General features: G+C 44.7%; 1 protein-coding gene across 1 annotated transcript in view; it reads right to left on the bottom strand.

Moving 5' to 3' along the window:
• Positions 1-3925: 3925 nt before the first annotated feature.
• SLC38A10 (solute carrier family 38 member 10) overlaps positions 3926-18262 on the bottom strand; it is a 90462-nt gene continuing 76125 nt past the window's right edge. The window contains exons 12-16 of the mRNA XM_066616872.1: positions 13367-13525; positions 12739-13158; positions 11722-11823; positions 7413-7592; positions 3926-6855 (exon numbers count right to left, since the gene is read on the bottom strand). Coding sequence (XP_066472969.1) covers positions 5786-6855; positions 7413-7592; positions 11722-11823; positions 12739-13158; positions 13367-13525 — 1931 coding nt within the window. The 3' untranslated portion in view covers positions 3926-5785. The remainder of the gene's footprint in view (positions 6856-7412; positions 7593-11721; positions 11824-12738; positions 13159-13366; positions 13526-18262) is intronic.

Genomic DNA, 18262 nt, shown 5'->3' with positions numbered 1-18262 from the left:
TGCAGTGCTTCCTCTTTGTCCAGAGTTCTCAGCACAGATTTATCAAGCAACAGTTCAGCTACCATCCCGGGTTACTAGCTAGAGGTCTTGGAAAATGGTGTTAGTTACCCGAGTAAGCCTATTGTGCTCAGTAAGACTTGTTTACTTACTCAAGGAATTTATGCCCCACCTTTCCACCCCCCCCCTTTCTTAAGGGGTCCGTAGGGCTGCTTACAGTGATGGATAAAAATCCAGGCTAACAGCCCAATCCTATCCACACTTTCCTGGGAGGAAGCCCAATTGATATTAATGGGACTTACTTCTGAATAGACATGCAGAGGATTGGGCTGTAGAACATTCAAGTGAAAACAATTAAAGCCATAATAAAACAGCAAGACACAAGAAGCTCAGTTGTAAACCTCTCTTGGAGCCAATCCTTTGCACATCTACTCAAAAGTAAGTCTCATTCTGGTCAAGGGTGTTTACTCCCAGCTAAGTGTGGCTAGGAATGCAGCCTTACTCCCCTAAAACAAACACTTATCATTAATAGCCTGTGGAAGGCTACAGTCCTCTTGTGCCTGATTTACTCAGGAGTAAGCTCCACAGAGATGAGAGCACATATGGTTGGTTGACTGGTTGGCAACCTTCAGTCGGGAAAGACTATGGTATAAGCCCACAGCACCTAGTATTCCCAGGAGGTCTCCCATGCAAGTACTAACTAGGCCTGACCCTGCTTAGCTTCTGAGATCAGGCATGTGCAACCCATTAGAGGCCTTGTGGCTCAGGTAGGGTTTGAGCCAAGGAGTTGGTGACGGGGCTGTTCAGATCTTACAACCAGGTATTTCTCAACCATTTTCAATATCTCCCTTTGAGGAACTTCTCTTTCTGGGCATCTCCAGTCTGATAGGAATCCTGTTCTGTCGGGGAGCACGTGAAATTCGTTGCACGTAGTTGTGTAGACAGCAACTGCTCCTGACTGCAAGGATCTGAGAATGTGAGTAACGATCCCAGCACTGGAAGAATTGAACAAGTTCTCTAAGAGTGCAACCCATCCTAAAAACATAAAAGCATAAAAAAAAGCAGGAGCTCTTCATTTGCCCACCCTGGCCAAATCGCATTTTCACTCTGATGTAATGAGGATGCAGTCACCCCCACAATCCAATTTGAACAGGGAGTCTTCTGTTAAGAGACATTCAGTCTACCCAAGACCTGCCTGGTGGGAGAAGAAGACACTTGTTTCAGGATCCTACCTATCTGAAAGTATCCTGTATCTCCTCACGGGCCCCAGCCTCATTTAAAAAGCGCTATACTTGGATTTAGGACACCTGTTTCATAATGATTCATATGCATTTTCCTGCAAGGACGTGAGGAAGAAACTAGCATAGGCACAGTGCACCTTTGAGGGTTAGTAGAAACCTACAAGCAGCAAAGTGAATCCTCCTTTGTCTTGTGAAATCAGGGAGGTTGATTACACATACCCTCAGCAAAGCAGTGCTCAAAGGCATAGTGGTTGTTTCAGCATCTGATTAGGGCTAATCTTTGCAGGCCTCAGTTTATGGCAAGTGTGTTGCTTCCAAGACAACTGGTCATGGGGACCTGAAAAAGGATGTGTGCGCCCAGGAATTTGAGATGCTGATGGACTGCTTCACAAAGGCTGTGAGTCATTTACAACTTTTTAATTTTGACATGAGGCCAGCTTCTTCATTTGGTATTCCTATTAGGCCAATGTGTATGTATACACATACTTTCTGTCCCTGTTGCAGTAGGGGTCTGATTAAGAAAGTGAAAATAAACTCCATGCAGCAGCATGGGTTGTTTTCTTAAGCAACAGTTTATGGTGGTTCCAAATTGATCTGTAGAACTCCCATCAATGAGATGTAGTTAACAGCATCAACAGCTACTTGTTATATAAAATATGGGGCTGGATGTACTTCTGATCTGTTCAAATGAGTATCATTGCAAGTTGTAGGCTTGTTTCTACCTTTGCTGAAAAATGACCATCCTATGGCACTTTTGTGACCCTGCAGTATTTCTAATTCAGCAGAAAGAAGGAACTACTTTATATGTGAAAGCTCTGGCTGTTTGTAGCAAATACCAGGCTGCATTCCTATTTTACATGCTTAGTATATTACCAAGTGACTTGTCTAATAATTGGGGGGGGGGGGAATATACTGTTAGCAAGAGCTCATAGCCCGATATATAACAGCCATTGTAGTCTACATTTACTGCATGTAATCTGTAGCAAAATTGCTTGTGGACAAACATTAGTGTTATGATTGTAAGGTTTGTCAAACTGCTACAAAGCAGTTTGTGTATTTAAATAGAAATTCTTTTGGGAGTACTCTAATGCAAGATAAGTTGGGCAGTCCTGCCTCAAAGTGGGGTGTAGCATATTGCACAACTGTTGTAATATTTTAGAGGGAATGGTTGGCCTGTTACTCTTAGAGACAGCACATAGTTGTATGGCGCAGGTGTGCTACTTCTGAAGTCCTTAATGTGATTCCTAATAATGGTGACTCATCAGAATTGATCTTACTTTGTAGGCAAAGAAGAATGTAAAGTGAACTCCTGAAGTGGACAGAACTGACTGCAAGCCTGGATTTATTGCTGTTTTTGGCACAGAAGAACAAAAGTGCTTGATCCAGCCAACATATTGCATCCAGGAAAGAGATCCAAAAATGAACAGCTCACAGAACACATACAGCTACGGGCCTTCAAAAAATGCATGTGAACAGGCACTGTCAGGAACTATTTTTTCTAAGCTAAGCTTCATTTCATGTTGCTTTTTACTTTTAGATATAGAATAAACATATCCAACAATTCAACTTAGAAGGGAGCCAGAGAGCAAAGTATGTCAAAGACTAGAAGTACAAGGATAGATGGTACATGAACAGCACTGAGTCCAACCTTTTGCACCAAGGAAAGTGTCCCACTATATTTAATCTGACTATAAAAGTGAGCCAGCAAAAAAGTATGAACAAAATGCACTGTATAGCAGATATTTGTGTGGGGAAATTATGAGCTTAGTCAACAAGCAATCTCCTTCCTGTTAAATCAGTTTTAAGCACTTGTTGCTCTGGAATTTACAGAGGAACAAAATGTAGTATAGGGTACAACAGCTTAAACTCATATGGTTTTGTTAATCCTAGTTCTTAAGGATTTAGGGAAGAGAGAAGGAAGGTTGGGAGTGTCAAGACTCTGTAACTGGTTAATTTGCAAAATAATTCATTTGTTGCATGTTAAAAAAAAAGCCGTCTTAAATTGAGGAATCTACAAACTGATTTCCCTTCTGAACACAGATTTCCTAATTGAAGCTTTGGGGGGGGGGAATTAATCAGTGTAACTGTCTAAGCAAAGAGAAGCTTTATAGGCCAAGGTTATAGAACAGCCTGGGAATCTGCCCAAAAGAATTGAAAAGACTGGTGCAGTACTGTAGCTCCTAAGTACTGTGTAAGTACTAAGTACAGTACTGTGACCTAAGAAAGCCCATGCTTTATCATCTTAGTCATAAGGCCACAGCATTGCCAAGTCTCTTAGGAGATTGCTCAAATCTGGGGTCAAGTATCAACTAGATAAGTATTTTGAGGGAGGAATTGTCTCACAGAATGCTGGATCTTTGAACTTTTCATGTGAATGAACTGTCAGGAAAAGTCTTAAAAGTGTCATTATGCAGTATGTCTGTAAATATGTTTTACAAGTCTGTTTTTTTTAAATTCCACCTCATAAAATGATTTAAGTTACACGTGAAGTGTCAGCAGTGAATCTGGCTGGGAACACGTAATTTTCCCAGGAGTCCTTAGTAAGATCATTGCTGAACTGAAGACCTAATGTCATCTAAAGTCAAAACAGAATGTAGGCACTAGAATCAAGCTAGCATCAACAAGAAAGTAAGAGATAGTTCCTTAAAGATGCATACTATCTGCAGATGTCCCACAGCAGTTGTTTCATTCAGTGTAGTGTGAACAGACAACTTCCAACAAAACAGCAGCTCCAGGAAAAAATGCTTTAAGTTTATTGGTTTGTGCAGCCTGGCTGTATCCCCCAGCCATTTGTCACTGTAAAACATTGCAAATTGGAACTGGTGTTATAGCACCAAAGGAAGAATTCCATCTGAAGTCCACTGCCTCTTTCCATCTGTTTCCCTCCCCATGTTTGTCTGGAGATGGCTGGAATAAAATCCAATTGTACTATGGAGAAATGTCAGAAGTATCTTTGGTCCATCTCTTACAGAGCAGACACAGTGCATGGTTACATTGCTCTTAGCTAGAGAAAGCTTGCCAGGACAGTCAACCCTGTATTAAAGCAACTTTGCTGGTATTTACCATCAACAAAAAATACATAACTCATAAGGCGATCCTATTTACATAATCCCTTCCAATTAAGAACAAAGTTCAAGTGATAGCAATCCCAGCTGTGGGCTAACTGAGCAGCACCACTTATGAGACTCCGGAAGATTAAGGCTATAATGACAATCATGTTTAGGACAAGGCAAATGTCCCTCTAAAGTAGACAAGTGGAACCAGCCACATTTCTCTTTCTCCTTTAATGGAGATACAAACATGTTTCACAGACAAGGCATGGCAAAGACAGGAGCCAATTCAATTACATTTGTCAGGATAAGCAATGCAAGAGCATCTAAGGCTATGGCTGTCACTAGCCCTTCTGCCTTCTGAACCCATGACTGTTTAGGAAAGTAGACTGATACATATTTTCAAACTCAAGGATTTTGCTTGTTCGTAACAAAATGCTGTCTCGGTGCCAAGTTCCATCATCGTTGCAGCATGGAGAATCACAGATTAGATGGGCAGATACACCTTTGGTTATTGAATACATTCAAGAACAAGCTCCTCAGTTTTGCCTTATCATTTGTTAACAGCAGAACCCATGCACTTGCCAAATGGAGGAGAGGTAGATGCAAGCTAGCCCACTTTGATAATGCCTCTTGGAAATCCCTTCATTTCACTTTCTAATGTTGCTTTCTCTTGCAGCAAGTGTCTTGCAGAGTTTTCATGCACAGTATGAAGTCCCATAATGCACTTGGGATGGGAATGTTTTAGGCATAAACCTAAGGTTTGATAGCTGAGAGAGGGAGAAAGGATATGCCACTTGTTCATTATTGCTAATTGGTGGACCTGTCTGACAAAGTGCTCAGACTGCAGCTTATGAGCCTCCTTAAGGGTACATCCGAGACTAACTAGTTTCTAAATGCCTAAGAACGTATCCCTAGTGCCATGAGACTGATGGAAAGTCTTTCCATTTTTGACATTTATAGAACTTTCACCTTGATACTATTTCTAGATAAACCTGTTCCTAAAGGGTAGACCTAGAACAGAAGAATCCAAGATTAATTTAAGGGATGCAAACACACACAACCTGCAGGAAGGACAGCTTCCAACAAGATCAAATGACCAGCAAGAAAACAGGCTCTAGTTCCAAACACAGGAATTAAAGCAGACTGTTAAAGGCAAGAGAGCAGAAATCAAATGCAAATACTTCTTTGGAAAGGTGGTAAAGCACAGAGTACTCTTCAAACCCCAAAGCAAGGATGAACCTGGATTTTGCAGGTAAGCCATGGGTACAAAAAAGGGGTGGGGGTTAACAGTATTGCTAGCAGCAATGGACTTTCCTCGTCCCTCAGGAGCATGAAGATCTATATTTGTCCAGTCATCAGAGGTCAGTTCAGAATGCTTCTACTGATTCAGGCTCTTAAAGTTATGGTCCCAACTGTACTTAGTTCAGTAACAGGCATCCCAAAATGTTTGACAGTCTCCTACATCTGGCCTCAATAGCACAAAGGCTTGTTGTCTCACACCTCTTCCTCTTTCACTGGTAGCTGTTTAATCTGTCGACTATGAAGTGCTTGCTGAGCACCTTCTGCTGCCCGATTTAATCGGGTCTCCAGCGCACTGCGGAGGTCATTGACTTTCACATCTGGGAGGGGATTAAGTCCAATGATCACTCCCCCAGTCTCCCCCACCTCTTCCTCCTCCAGGTCTCGCCTCCTGCGGCGCAGGTCCAGTTCACCTTGAAGCTTGAGGTCTCTGTTGGGCTTGGCGTTATCATGGTCCCTGGGGGCAGCCACCGCCTCCTCTGCCTTTAGGGCAGGGTCTATCTTAGAGTCCTGCAACTTCTGTGGTGTCTTTGGCTCTCTCTCAGAATCAAACTTTGGCTCATTTGCATCTCCAACTGCCACCCTCTCTTTACTGCTGGCTCCTTTTATCCTACCAACCTGGCCTAAAGGTAAATCCTGTTTTTCCCCACCTTTTTCAGCCTTCACAGCTTCTGGGATTTCCTGGTTCTGTGGTATGCTGTCCGCAATCTTTGGTTTATGTGCAGAATTCGCTTGCTGCCCTAGATCATGGGGCTCCTCTCTATCAGTTTCCCTGGCAAGTGGGTCTGTTTCAGAGCCTATCCTCCCAACAACTCCATGAACTATGGCTGCCTCCTTTTCCACTATTTTCTGAACATTCCTGATACTTTCCTGGGCATCTTGGCCTTCTTTCAAATCCTCAACCTTTGGTTGCTTTTCCTCATGATGTCCATCAGCCCTTGCTATTTGCGACTGACTTCTGACTGCCCCCGCTAACTTCTCAGCTGAGTGTTTCCCAGGTTGGTGCTGTGCAATTTTATCATCATCATTTAGATCAGCAGCTGGGTTCTTCGGTGGACTTCCAGTTAATCTGTTGTGTGCATGCTCCCTCTCTCCTCCACCTGCAGCCTGCTGTCTTTGTTGCCTGCCAGAGTCCACAGGCTGGTTGTCAAGCCTGTGCAAAGGATGATCTCCTCTATCATTTGCAGCATCTTCAGATTTACTTTCAAGGCCTTCCCCTCTTTCCTTGCCCTTGGAGAGAGCCAAGCCAGGTTCTTGATGTATTTCTGTAGCAAAGAAAAGCAGAAATTGTAAACTCTAGCAAAGGGGAAATCTCTCACTAAAGAAGAGTTCATACAAAGGGCCTCTTACTGGGTCACACCATTTTCCCTTTTTCACTTTCCACCACCACTCATATTTTACTGTCATGGTTACTGAATTAATGTTGAAAACATGAACAGGGTATAAATGCAGTAAGCAGAGACTCCAGTTTTAGACCTCCTGCCGTTCCAACAACTGCTGAGCAGTTTGGATGGCTCCTCAAACCCCACTGTCACCTTCTCTCTACTTTATCCAAACTCCTGTGGTTTTCAATTACATGTGAGCAGAAATTTTCACACTATGAAACAGCCTGCTATCCTGGCTCCCAGAATGAACATGGCTTTGTATTGCAAGGTGGGGGAGAGCCTCTGAGGAGGGGCATTCCTCAGACAGATTCCCTAGTCTTCCCTAGATTCCCTAGTCTTGAAATGGGCTCAGTAGAGCTGAGGCAGCGAGCTCAGCAGCATTTTCCACCAGCCTTTCCCTTGTCATATTGTCATCTTAACCTGTGTCCTATTTTTACCTTGCTTTGGCTTTTCATCTCCTCCCTCCTCTTGCCTCTGCTGGTGGATCTCCTTGTGTTGTTCCTCAATCACTTGCAGTAGCTTTGCCTGCTGATCTAAAAGCTGCTTCTGCTGAACCTGCTGTTCCTTAATCACTTGCAGCAGGACCTCATGGTCTAGTAGCTTCTCCTTCCCGGCTTCTAGAGCATAAGAAGAAAACGGGGCTAGAATGAATACACCAAAATGGTACATCATGCATTTTCATACAGGAATTGTGTGTGTGTGTGTGTGTGTGTTCAGCAACCCCTGCAATGTTGTAGTTTTTCCTGAGGTAATCATTCACTCTGGTATCTCTCCTTTACCTTAGGCTACAAAAATCTTGATTCCCAAAGCACATTCTGGATAAACCACACTTCAGAAATACTTTGTGATGTGACATATAGAAGGAAGGGACCACTTTTTTCCTAGGAAAGCCAGGTTATGGTCAAAGAAACCTGCAGATTCTGGCAGAAATCTAACTAAAGCAGGCAGAGATGCCAGGAATGCACTGCATGATGTTTAAAAGAAAACAGATTTTATGCTTGTTATAGCCATACTCAACATGAGGGAGTTATATGTGCTCTGAGATTACCAAACCCGGGATTTGTAAAAGAATTGATGAAACCTAACAAAATACCAAGAGGAGAAACCATAGCACAAGCAGAATAGGGATGGAGTATTTGTAACAAGTTCATTCATAAGCATGCCATGAGTTTTACAAACACACTTGTGTGAACACTCTTCTGTACCCCATAAATTCAAATTTGAAGGCTCAAGATACAATTTGTTTCAGTCCATACCTGCAACTAGCTTTGTAATCTTGACTGTTTCAGTCCCATTGTGAAGCAGAAGGGAGAAAGATATTATGAAGCTGATACAAAATAATATTATATATATAGATATATACTACATGGATGCTTAATAGAAAAGACAGATTAGATAGGAAGAAATGGGTGGTTTTGTGCACCTTGTTAATTTGTTTTTGGTTTTCCAGAATCTATAAAATGAGTGGCATAATGGCTGAGGCCACTTCCTCACTCTTGGGAATGACAAGAGGGTCCATTTTTTCCAAGCCCAATTTTTCAAGGCTAAAATCTTGACTGCCTCTTTGCTGCCTGCTTGATTCTTCTACTCCTCTCATTTGGAAAGGCAAATACAAAGAGTTGCCTTTTGGGCTGAGAGAAGACAACTCCCCTCCCGTTCACTGGAGTAAGCATGTGGGAAAGCCGTGTTGCCTGGCAGCAGTCAAGAGCAGCCAGACAGACTGAGTCATCACCTGCACCCCTCTCCCTGCAGTGCTGTATACTTGAGCAGCCACATTCTCACTCCCACCTGGACGAAAGATGAAGAGATCATTTTCCAAACTGCAAGGGCTCCCATATTCCAATTCATTAGTCTTTCTTATTTAAACAGGAATTGTGGGGAGGGGTGGGGAATATCAACCTGAACAGAAGTCCATAGTAGAGGTAATGGGTCAGCTGTGAGGGACAGCCTCCTTTGCATAGAAAGCGAGGGAGGGGCTATTCTTTACATTAAAAGGAGTGCACAAGGCTGGGAATGAAACTTGACCTCTCCCCCCATCTTATGGTTCTGCACTCTGTTGCTTTAAACGTACTGACTGATATTGGAGCTCTGCTGAGAGAAAACTGCTTAAAGCAATAGAGTTCAACGATATAGGACAGGCTTTGCTCTCCTCCCCCAAGTGCTCCTTTTCTTGTAAAGAACAGACTTCCTCCCCACTTTAATACATGAAAGGGGCAAATGTGGATAAAATACACATCACATTCAGTTTGGCCCTTAGTTTAACTTGAGGGTGGGAGGGAATAATTTCTTCAAGCTTACTTAAACACTTTAGAAAAGAGGTAAGATTACAGTCCTGCTCCCTTTTTGTGGGCAACAAGCCTGGTTGTGGTTTCTCAGTGCTAGGTTGCAAGGCACTGGCTTTGTATTACCCAGGTTCCTTGTGGGTCTGTTTAAGGGAGAGTTTCAGCACAATCCTATGCATATCTACTCAAAAGTAAGTTCTATTGTGTTAAATCAGGGCCACACGAACCCCGGCACAGGGACCAGATCAGGTCTTCGGGCGAATCCTTCCCACCCATGACCTTCCACCGCAAATGCTCTGTGCATTCCAGAGCACGGCGGGACTTCATCTCCCCAGATCAGGAAATCTGATCTACCCGGAAATCCAGGCGCAGTGCTGTGGCACTGCACCACAGACGTGACTTGCCAGAGCGTTGTGTTGTTGTAATCTGGGGACATGAAGTCTCGCCATGCTCCAGAATGTGAAGCACCAGTTGTGCTAGGGAAGGCATTCCCAGCACACAGTGGTCTCCAGTTTGGGTACTGCAGTGTTAAATGGTGCTTACTCCCAAGAAAGTGTGAGTAGGATTGCAGCCTTTTTCAGTGAATTTCTACAGTGAAAAGTGTGGGGTCTCAAGTCTCTTTCAGAGCGTGTGACCCCTCAGACTTGAAAGATGTCCTACCTGATCCTATACATATGATGGGTACTTGAGATTACTCTTTGTGATAGTTACTATTTACAATGGTCAGAGGTTACTACTTCACATTTCACATTTAATTGTTGACTCTAAGATGAGTGGCAGTGGCTTTCCAGGGTTTCAAGCAGGAACTTTCCCGGTCTTGCCTAGAAATGCCAGGGATTGGAACCTGGAATCTTCTAGAGGCAAAGGATGCCCTCTATCATTGAACTATGGCCCCTCTTGCCATGGTGTATTTGATCTTTGGTTTTTGTTGTATGACTTTGTTTCATGTAGGAATCCAGAGCTTAGTGTGAGAGAACAGAGCTTAGTATTTAGTTCCCTAGTTTTTTCCCAGTCTTTTTATCTACTTTCCATCTGCAGGTTTTTGCCTTTGGCAGTTGTCTTCCTAACAATTTACTTTTCCTATGGTGTTCACATCAAGCATAAGGGTCTCTTATACTACCTCAGTCTCAACACTATTACAAAAAGTTGACAACACCCCCAGGTTCATGCTTTATAATGGTAACTTACTCCCAGGGATCCTGCAGCCTGCTAGTAACGTTCTGACTAAGGTTCTTAGCTATGCATCATTTTAAGGAAACCTCTCCTATTATAGAGGTTTCCTAAAACATAATGAATATCCCTTAGTTTAGACCACTCCCAATTTCCACTTCACAGCTCCAAAATGTCTTCTAGTTTTGGAAGCAAACCTACTTCCATGCAACTGGCCAGGTATCACCACCTAGATGTGTTCTGCCAGCAACATATGGATGCTTCAAACATCACATGAACTTGAGGGATGCAATTTAGACCTACCTGCCACTAAGGGTGCAAGTTTCATAGAAATCTGACAAACAGATATTCACATGATTTAGGCATTAAGCTCCAGGGGGGACCATTTTGGGAAACCAGAACATCTGAACTAAAGAAAAGGCAAAATCTTTTCCTTGCTGTGCAGGGAGGTCACCTGCACAGACCTTCACTTAAGTTAGAGGCTTCTGTACATGGGAATGGAATCAAATGATTTGTTTCTACACAAATCAAAACCCACACATAAGTTGGCAGAAAATCAAGCTATTTAGGGGTAGCCTATCTTCACAGTACCAGGGCTCCACAGTATACAAAGCATGAATCTGTGGATTTCTGGCAAGGACATGCTCCAAGGTTACACTCTATTCATCAAGCTGGCAAGGTCAGAGGAGTGTGCTTTGACTGAGAAAAGAGCTCTGTTTTGACATCAGTGGCCTTTAAAGCACTGTAACAAAAAGTGGATGGAAAGGAGATAGAGAATGGAATCTGCTCTCTTTGACAATCTCTCCTTCATTACAGAATAACAAAAATCATGGACAAAGACTCTGTGCAAAGAAAATACCATCAGGGAAGGGCAGTGTTTTTGGAGCAGTCATAAGACACAAACAGGCAGCTGCCTTCTTTGGGCAATAGCTAGACCTCTTTGCAAGGGGAAATACTCCCTTCCAGGCCAGTCTAGGGAAGAGAGAGAGCTGCACTCTCCATTACAAGCTGAGGCCCCTATAGGGGTGGATTGGTGGGCTCCTGGAAGTGCTATCACTTTCAGATCTGGCTTAGAGGAGTGATGGGACTGCGGTGCCCAGGTGGCCGCAGCCTCAGATTACACGCACCAAGATGACACCAAGGCAAGATGACCCGGCCTCACAGCATAGCCTTGATTCACTTGTTCCTTCCTTTATAGAGACATGGCAGATGTGGCATACACCACAGGCTTCCAGGAAGGCAGATTGGAGCCCCAGTACGCACACCTGCTGTGCAGAGCAAGGTCAGTACTCACCTTCCAGCTTGCTGTCTGCATCTTCCTCTGCATTACGAATTTCTCTCTGTTCGGCTTGGGCGGGATCAGGTCGCTCTGGTGGAAGTGGTACCTCTTTTTCACCTACAAATGAGGAACAAGCAGACACCCCTGGATTAAGCAGAGAAAGTGACAGATGCTATCTGCCTCTCCCAGCCTTCCCCCACTCCTACCCACTCTGTATGCAGTTTCTATCCAACAATGACTACAGGAAAAAGTCATAAAAAATATTTAACAGCATTAGAGCCGGCTGGCAACAAACCAGCGTTAACTGCCGGAGCCCATTAAAATGCAAACCTTAACCCTGCGGAGCTTTGCAGTGGGCACTTAGCAATGTGGCACCTGTCAAGCTCTTCTAGCTCTGGGTCCCCAGTGAGCAACATGGCACAACACCTGATGTTTAGCAAGCAACTGAACAACTGTGCAGTAGTTATCACCAGATCTACCATTGCCAGCTGATCCACTGCACCCCTCCCCCCCGCAATTACTGAAAGGACTGTAGAGTTTATACATTTGTTGTAAGAAAACTTGAAGTGTAGGCAAGAATAAGCAGGGGGTGGAGGATTCCTCAGTGAAATATTCCAAATACCCTTAACACAAACATGCAAGGTTTGTAAACTAGATTGCAAAGGAAGCAAAGCACATTTGCTTCACTTGAGATGCAGAAGTTGCCTTATTGTAGGACATGGATATTTTTGCTGCAAAGAAAATGAGCAGGGGGAAACACTGGCATGAGGGATGAAAGGACAGCAGGCATGCAACAGGAGGAATCTGAGGACAGAATTACACACCAGGGAAGGCAGGTCAAGTGATTTCTAAGACACAGTCAATCAATCTGACTGAGCCATCAGATGCTCAAGAGCCTCTGCAGCCAATGATGTGTCCTTCAAGGATTCTGTGACACAACACAAATCACTGCAGCATTTGGCAGAGGTGAAGAACTGCAAAGTCTTAGGGGTTCAAGGAATAAACAGATGGAAAGCAGTGAAAGAACCCCACCTCTTTCCTCTTCCCTCTCAACTTTAACTCCTTCCTTCACATGTTCAACTTGTTGCAGATTGGCACCGTCCTTCACACTCACACCTTTGCCTTTCCCCTCAGCCTTGTTGTCCAGTTCCAAGTCTTTGTAAGGGGGTCGTTGATCCTCATGTGCAACCACCACTGGTACAGGCTTTGGTTCTTTTATAGGCAGGTTCTCCAACTTTTCTTGGGCACCACCCCCCTTTACTTGTTCAGGAACAGGTTTAGGCTGGGTCTGCTCCTTCCCCAAAGGAGGATTTCCTTCCACAAGCACTTCCTTGTTGGCTGGTGCCTGCTTGTTTTCAGGCTCCTCATGGTCCTGGTCCTCATCCACCACTACCTCATCATGTGGCACTGGGGGCTCATGGCGATGAGCCTCCCCTACAGGCAGTGCGATGCCTACAGCGAGACAAGACAGATAATCAACACAAAGAGCAGAGGAAGCACCAAGAGACAACGCACCTTACTCATTCACCTTCATAAAGTGGACTCTGCAACAAACTGCAATGATAAACAACAGGATGTGTTACAGAATCAACCTTGTGCCACAATCCAACAAGTGCTAGGCCAGCCTCCCTTATGCCTCCCTATTCTGAGTCCACAGTACCTTGGTCAGGCCGGTCTAGTTGCACCTCCTCTTTTGCTTTCTCCTTATTTCTCTTAGGCACTTCAATGGGAACCTTGATCTGTGGCTGCTCCATCTCTTCCTTTTCATTTGGCACTTTTGGTTTGTCACGGATATCAGCTTCCAATGCTGGCTTCTGGTCTGAAAAAAACATGGAGATGGTTAAGCTAACAGCAAACCTGCACTATCTAGTCAACTTAAGACCAAACAACACGTTAGGCAGGGTATCGGCTTTTAATGAAATGCAGCTGTGGGAACACTTTGGTTGAGGCAGCAATGCAAGGTGACTGTGTTCTTTAATCTTTTTTCCACACCGTTTTCCGAATCTAAATCCTCCCCTTCATTTGCTCTTTACCCTGTGGTGAGGGGAGGGGAAAGTAGGTCTCCCTCCACAGAGCAATCAGCAACCTGAGGGTTTGAATTTATAACAGGAAACAAGGCATGGGGGAAGGGTTAACCAACCCCCCTGCTTTAGTGCAGCTCCAATCAAGTTGGTCGTCTTACTTTTCTCCCCACCCCCCACCGGCTGCATTTCACTAAGAAAAAAAACCATTGTGAGATTCAATCACGGTTTTCCTGCATGATATGTAGTTTGGCCCTTCATGTTTCACCAATTGGCACAAATGAAATCCAGCTTAGAATCCATGTTCACTAGATGGCAGCATTGCTCTTGCTCATTTGCATTCCATGCATGACAAGTCAGTGGGACAACCACAGCGAAGAAGCCAGGCATGGCCAAGGGAACTCACCTGCTGGGGTTAGCAACCAGGAGGAACATAATAGGGGGTTGGCTTACAAGGTAGTACAATATAAAGGCAGAGGAAGAAACAGTAGCAGCAGGCAAGAAGGATGTCAAAAGCAACAAGAAATTCCCACGAGAGAGAAGACCAAGAGAGCCAGGAAGATTGCAGAAAGGAAGCAAAAGCAGCAGGTTGGGGCTTGTTAATTTGCATCTTTTTCTGCAGGAATTACCAGTACATCTCTGCTTGCAAATATCCTTGCACAAAACAGACTACTGCACATGGTTAGAGAAGGGTGGGGGGAAGCGGAGTGGGGGAAGAGAGAGGAAGTTTTAGGTTTTCCCAGCAATACCTCACTTAAAAGCCTGCAATTACCCCAGATTACCTCTCTGGAAGGAGGCAGTCTGCAGCAAAGAAGAGAGACTGCCCCCTCCCTGTATTTGAAGCTCTACAGGCTAAATGCCGAGTTCCTTACATCAAGGGAAGAACAACAGGCATACCCTTCTCATTTCCAGTGGCTTTGCTGAACACATGGTTAAGAGCACCTGCATGTTTTCCCATAAAAGCAGCAGATATGCAAGGAAATTGTAACAGAAGAGTGAAAGTATGTATCACAATCAGAAAAACTAGTAGGTAACCGCATTGGTCTATTAGAAAAAAATGCTCATTTGTGTCATTTGAATTGGTCCTAACAAAGGTAGCTCCAATCTGCAGCTTTTGATGTGTTCAGAATGCCTAAATTCCTTTTCATCAGAGAGCTATATTAAGGAAGTCTAAGGAAGTGAGTGGCTGTGCAAGAAAAGCACAGCAGCTCAAACTGTTCCCTCACTTCTGAAAGATGAAGTCACACCAAGTATTTCCTGCACAATTAAGTCTGAAATAGTTCATTTTCACACTTACATTAACACTCTTCTCCACCCTGTCCCGTTCTCACTCCAATTCTCCTCCTGGGAGCTAAATCTGCCCACACTTATGCCCCCTCAAAGAGGGACAGATGACTTTCAGCAGGTACATGAGGCTGGGAGGAGGAAGCCTCAGCAAGACTGGAGGGTGCCTTGGCTTTCCGCAGTCCCTTGGGTATGGCTAGTCAATTACAAGAAGATGCAAAGCACGAGGAGGACTGCTGCCAGGACTTTGCTTCCAGGGAGAAGTCTGGGACTTTCCTCTGCACTTCATCAAATATAGGAAGGTGATGAGTTTGTAGGCACATAGTTGAGAGTGTTGGTTTATGAAGTGCAAGTATACAGAAAGTTTGGCTGTGACACTGCACAAAAAATAAAAGTTCTATGCTGAGAATAGATGGATTGTAGAAAATGAATAAGGCTGCAATCCTTTACAGCAGTGGTTCTCAAACTCTGGGAGAGTTTGAGAGCCACTAAATTCTTGCATGGGTGGGAGAGGGGAGGCATTAGGGGCGGGGGAAGGCAGCAGCGCTCAGGGGGGTTGCAGGGGCTTGGGTACACGTATTCGGGAGTGACAATCCCTTCCACACTGGGAGCAAGTGCAGTCTGTCCCTGGTCTGTCTCCCTGGCTATGGGCCTTCCTTCTTTGCCTCAGACTGTTGGCCAAGTGTCTCTTCAAACTGGGAAAGGCCATGCTGCACAGCCTGCCTCCAAGCGGGCCGCTCAGAGGCCAGGGTTTCCCACCTGTTGAGGTCCACTCCTAAGGCCTTCAGATCCCTCTTGCAGATGTCCTTGTATCACAGCTGTGGTCTACCTGTAGGGCGCTTTCCTTGCACGAGTTCTCCATAGAGGAGATCCTTTGGGATCCGGCCATCATCCATTCTCACGACATGACTGAGCCAACACAGGCGTCTCTGTTTCAGCAGTGCATACATGCTAGGGATTCCAGCTCGTTCCAGGACTGTGTTGTTTGGAACTTTGTCCTGCCAGGTGATGCCGAGGATGCGTCGGAGGCAGCGCATGTGGAAAGCGTTCAGTTTCCTCTCCTGTTGTGAGCAAAGAGTCCATGACTCGCTGCAGTACAGAAGTGTACTCAGGACGCAAGCTCTGTAGACCTGGATCTTGGTATGTTCCGTCAGCTTCTTGTTGGACCAGACTCTCTTTGTGAGTCTGGAAAACGTGGTAGCTGCTTTACCGATGCGTTTGTTTAGCTCGGTATCGAGAGAAAGAGTGTCGGAGATCGTTGAGCCAAGGTACACAAAGTCATGGACAACCTCCAGTTCATGCACAGAGATTGTAATGCAGGGAGGTGAGTCCACATCCTGAACCATGACCTGTGTTTTCTTCAGGCTGATCATCAGTCCAAAATCTTGGCAGGCCTTGCTAAAACGATCCATGAGCTGCTGGAGATCTTTGGCAGAGTGGGTAGTGATAGCTGCATCGTCGGCAAAGAGGAAGTCACGCAGACATTTCAGCTGGACTTTGGACTTTGCTCTCAGTCTGGAGAGGTTGAAGAGCTTAACTATATAGGACACAAAAGTCCCATGTCTGAAAATCCCACTCAGATTCCCTCTAAGAGCATGCTCCCTCAACAATGAGCTTTCTACACACTGTCAAGCTCATCTCAAAGTTTTAAGGAGTAGACCAGGGGTGTCAAACTAGTTTTAGACCAAGGGCCGCAGAAGCATTCATGATGCCTGCTGAGGGCCAGAAGTGATGTCATTACGCAGAAAGTGATGTCATTATTCAAGATATGGGAGAGCCAATTTTCATGTGGACTGCCCTTACAGCAGTAACATCTAAGCACTGATCAGCCTCTGAGAGCTGGATAAAAAGCTTCTGCGGGCCGTATCCGGCCCTTGGGCCTTATGTTTGACACCCCTGGACTAGACATTTTCTACGTAGAAGAATCCCAAGGGTGAAGCTTCTCATGGTGCTGAACTGTATATTCAACACCAAATTTTGCATGTAGGAATCACAAAATACTGTACACAGTCTTGCAGGATCCTCAGCAGATCTACAGCTAATTCTTACCAAAGTGGTAAACCTGTGTCTAGTTATACCACATCTGAGTGCAGGTGGGCGTTTTCATACAATCAATCAAAAATCAATCAATCCCTAAGACAGACATCTAAATGCCAGTAAGGGTTCCAGCTTAGCCTTCTCTCTGACATATTAATTTTCTGTGTACAGGGATTATTTTTTTCCTGATGGAGAACCTTCACCTGCAGTCTGAAGTTGTATAGTCCAGAGTTTACCATTTGGGTGAGAATCATGTCCTGAGTAACAGAATGCTGTGGGGTCAAGGCCACTGCAGGATAAGAGGAAGAGATATTGACACAAATCCCCAAGAACCCCTCAGTCTATACCAGGGGTGTCCAAAGTTTTTGGCAGGAAGGCCACTTCAGCTCTCTGACACTATGTTGGGGGCCTGGGGATAAAAAGAATTAATTTACATTTAAAATTTGAATAAATTTACATAAGTTTACATACGTGAATATATTAAAGATGAACTTATATGAATGAATGAAGGTCTTGCAATAGCTCAGGCTGGCCTTTTCTTTGTCTCCGCTACTGCATCACAGACATGAAAAAGCAAGCAGTGGAGGGAGCCCTCATCCCACAGCTCACGTGAGAGGTCCAACAGTCGCCCTCACGCTGAGAGCAGTTGCATCGGGCCAGTGCGGGCTCCAACAAATCTCCGGAGGGCCAGAGGCTCATTGGAGACTGGGGGTTCCCTGAGGGCCGCATTGAGAGGCCTCGAGGGTTGCAAGTGGCCCCAGGGCTGGGGTTTGGGCACCCCTGGTCTATACAAAAGCAATTCTTAGAAGTATTTTGCAGAGAAGTGAAATTCAGATGAAGTAACATAGTCCAAGAGCCCACTTGTTCACACTGCTGTATATTGCTTGCTCTGCAGCCTAGAATGGTATCCTACCTTACAATGTTTCAGATGCAAACAAGCCAGGGAAAAGATAGTAGGTCCCTGATAAATAGATGACATACTGTGAACGTGCAAGATTACAGACATTGCCCCGAATGAATTTAATCGCTTAACTAATGCATAAACACAAGGTTATTAAATGTTTGGTTTCAAAACTTCTGGTTCCTTGAGGGACCAGGACCACAGAAGCAGGACAAGCACAATCAGGACAGAAGATAGTACATCAAAGTGATGGCTGGTGAAATCTGGGGGGGGGGGGATAAGATTCAGTAGCAGGTTAGAATCCAACAGCAAG

Source organism: Tiliqua scincoides, chromosome 2, assembly GCF_035046505.1.
Source record: "Tiliqua scincoides isolate rTilSci1 chromosome 2, rTilSci1.hap2, whole genome shotgun sequence".
Taxonomy (NCBI): Eukaryota; Metazoa; Chordata; class Lepidosauria; order Squamata; family Scincidae; genus Tiliqua; species Tiliqua scincoides.
Note: the sequence above shows the minus strand (reverse complement) of the source record. Positions and strands in the feature narration are given on the sequence as shown.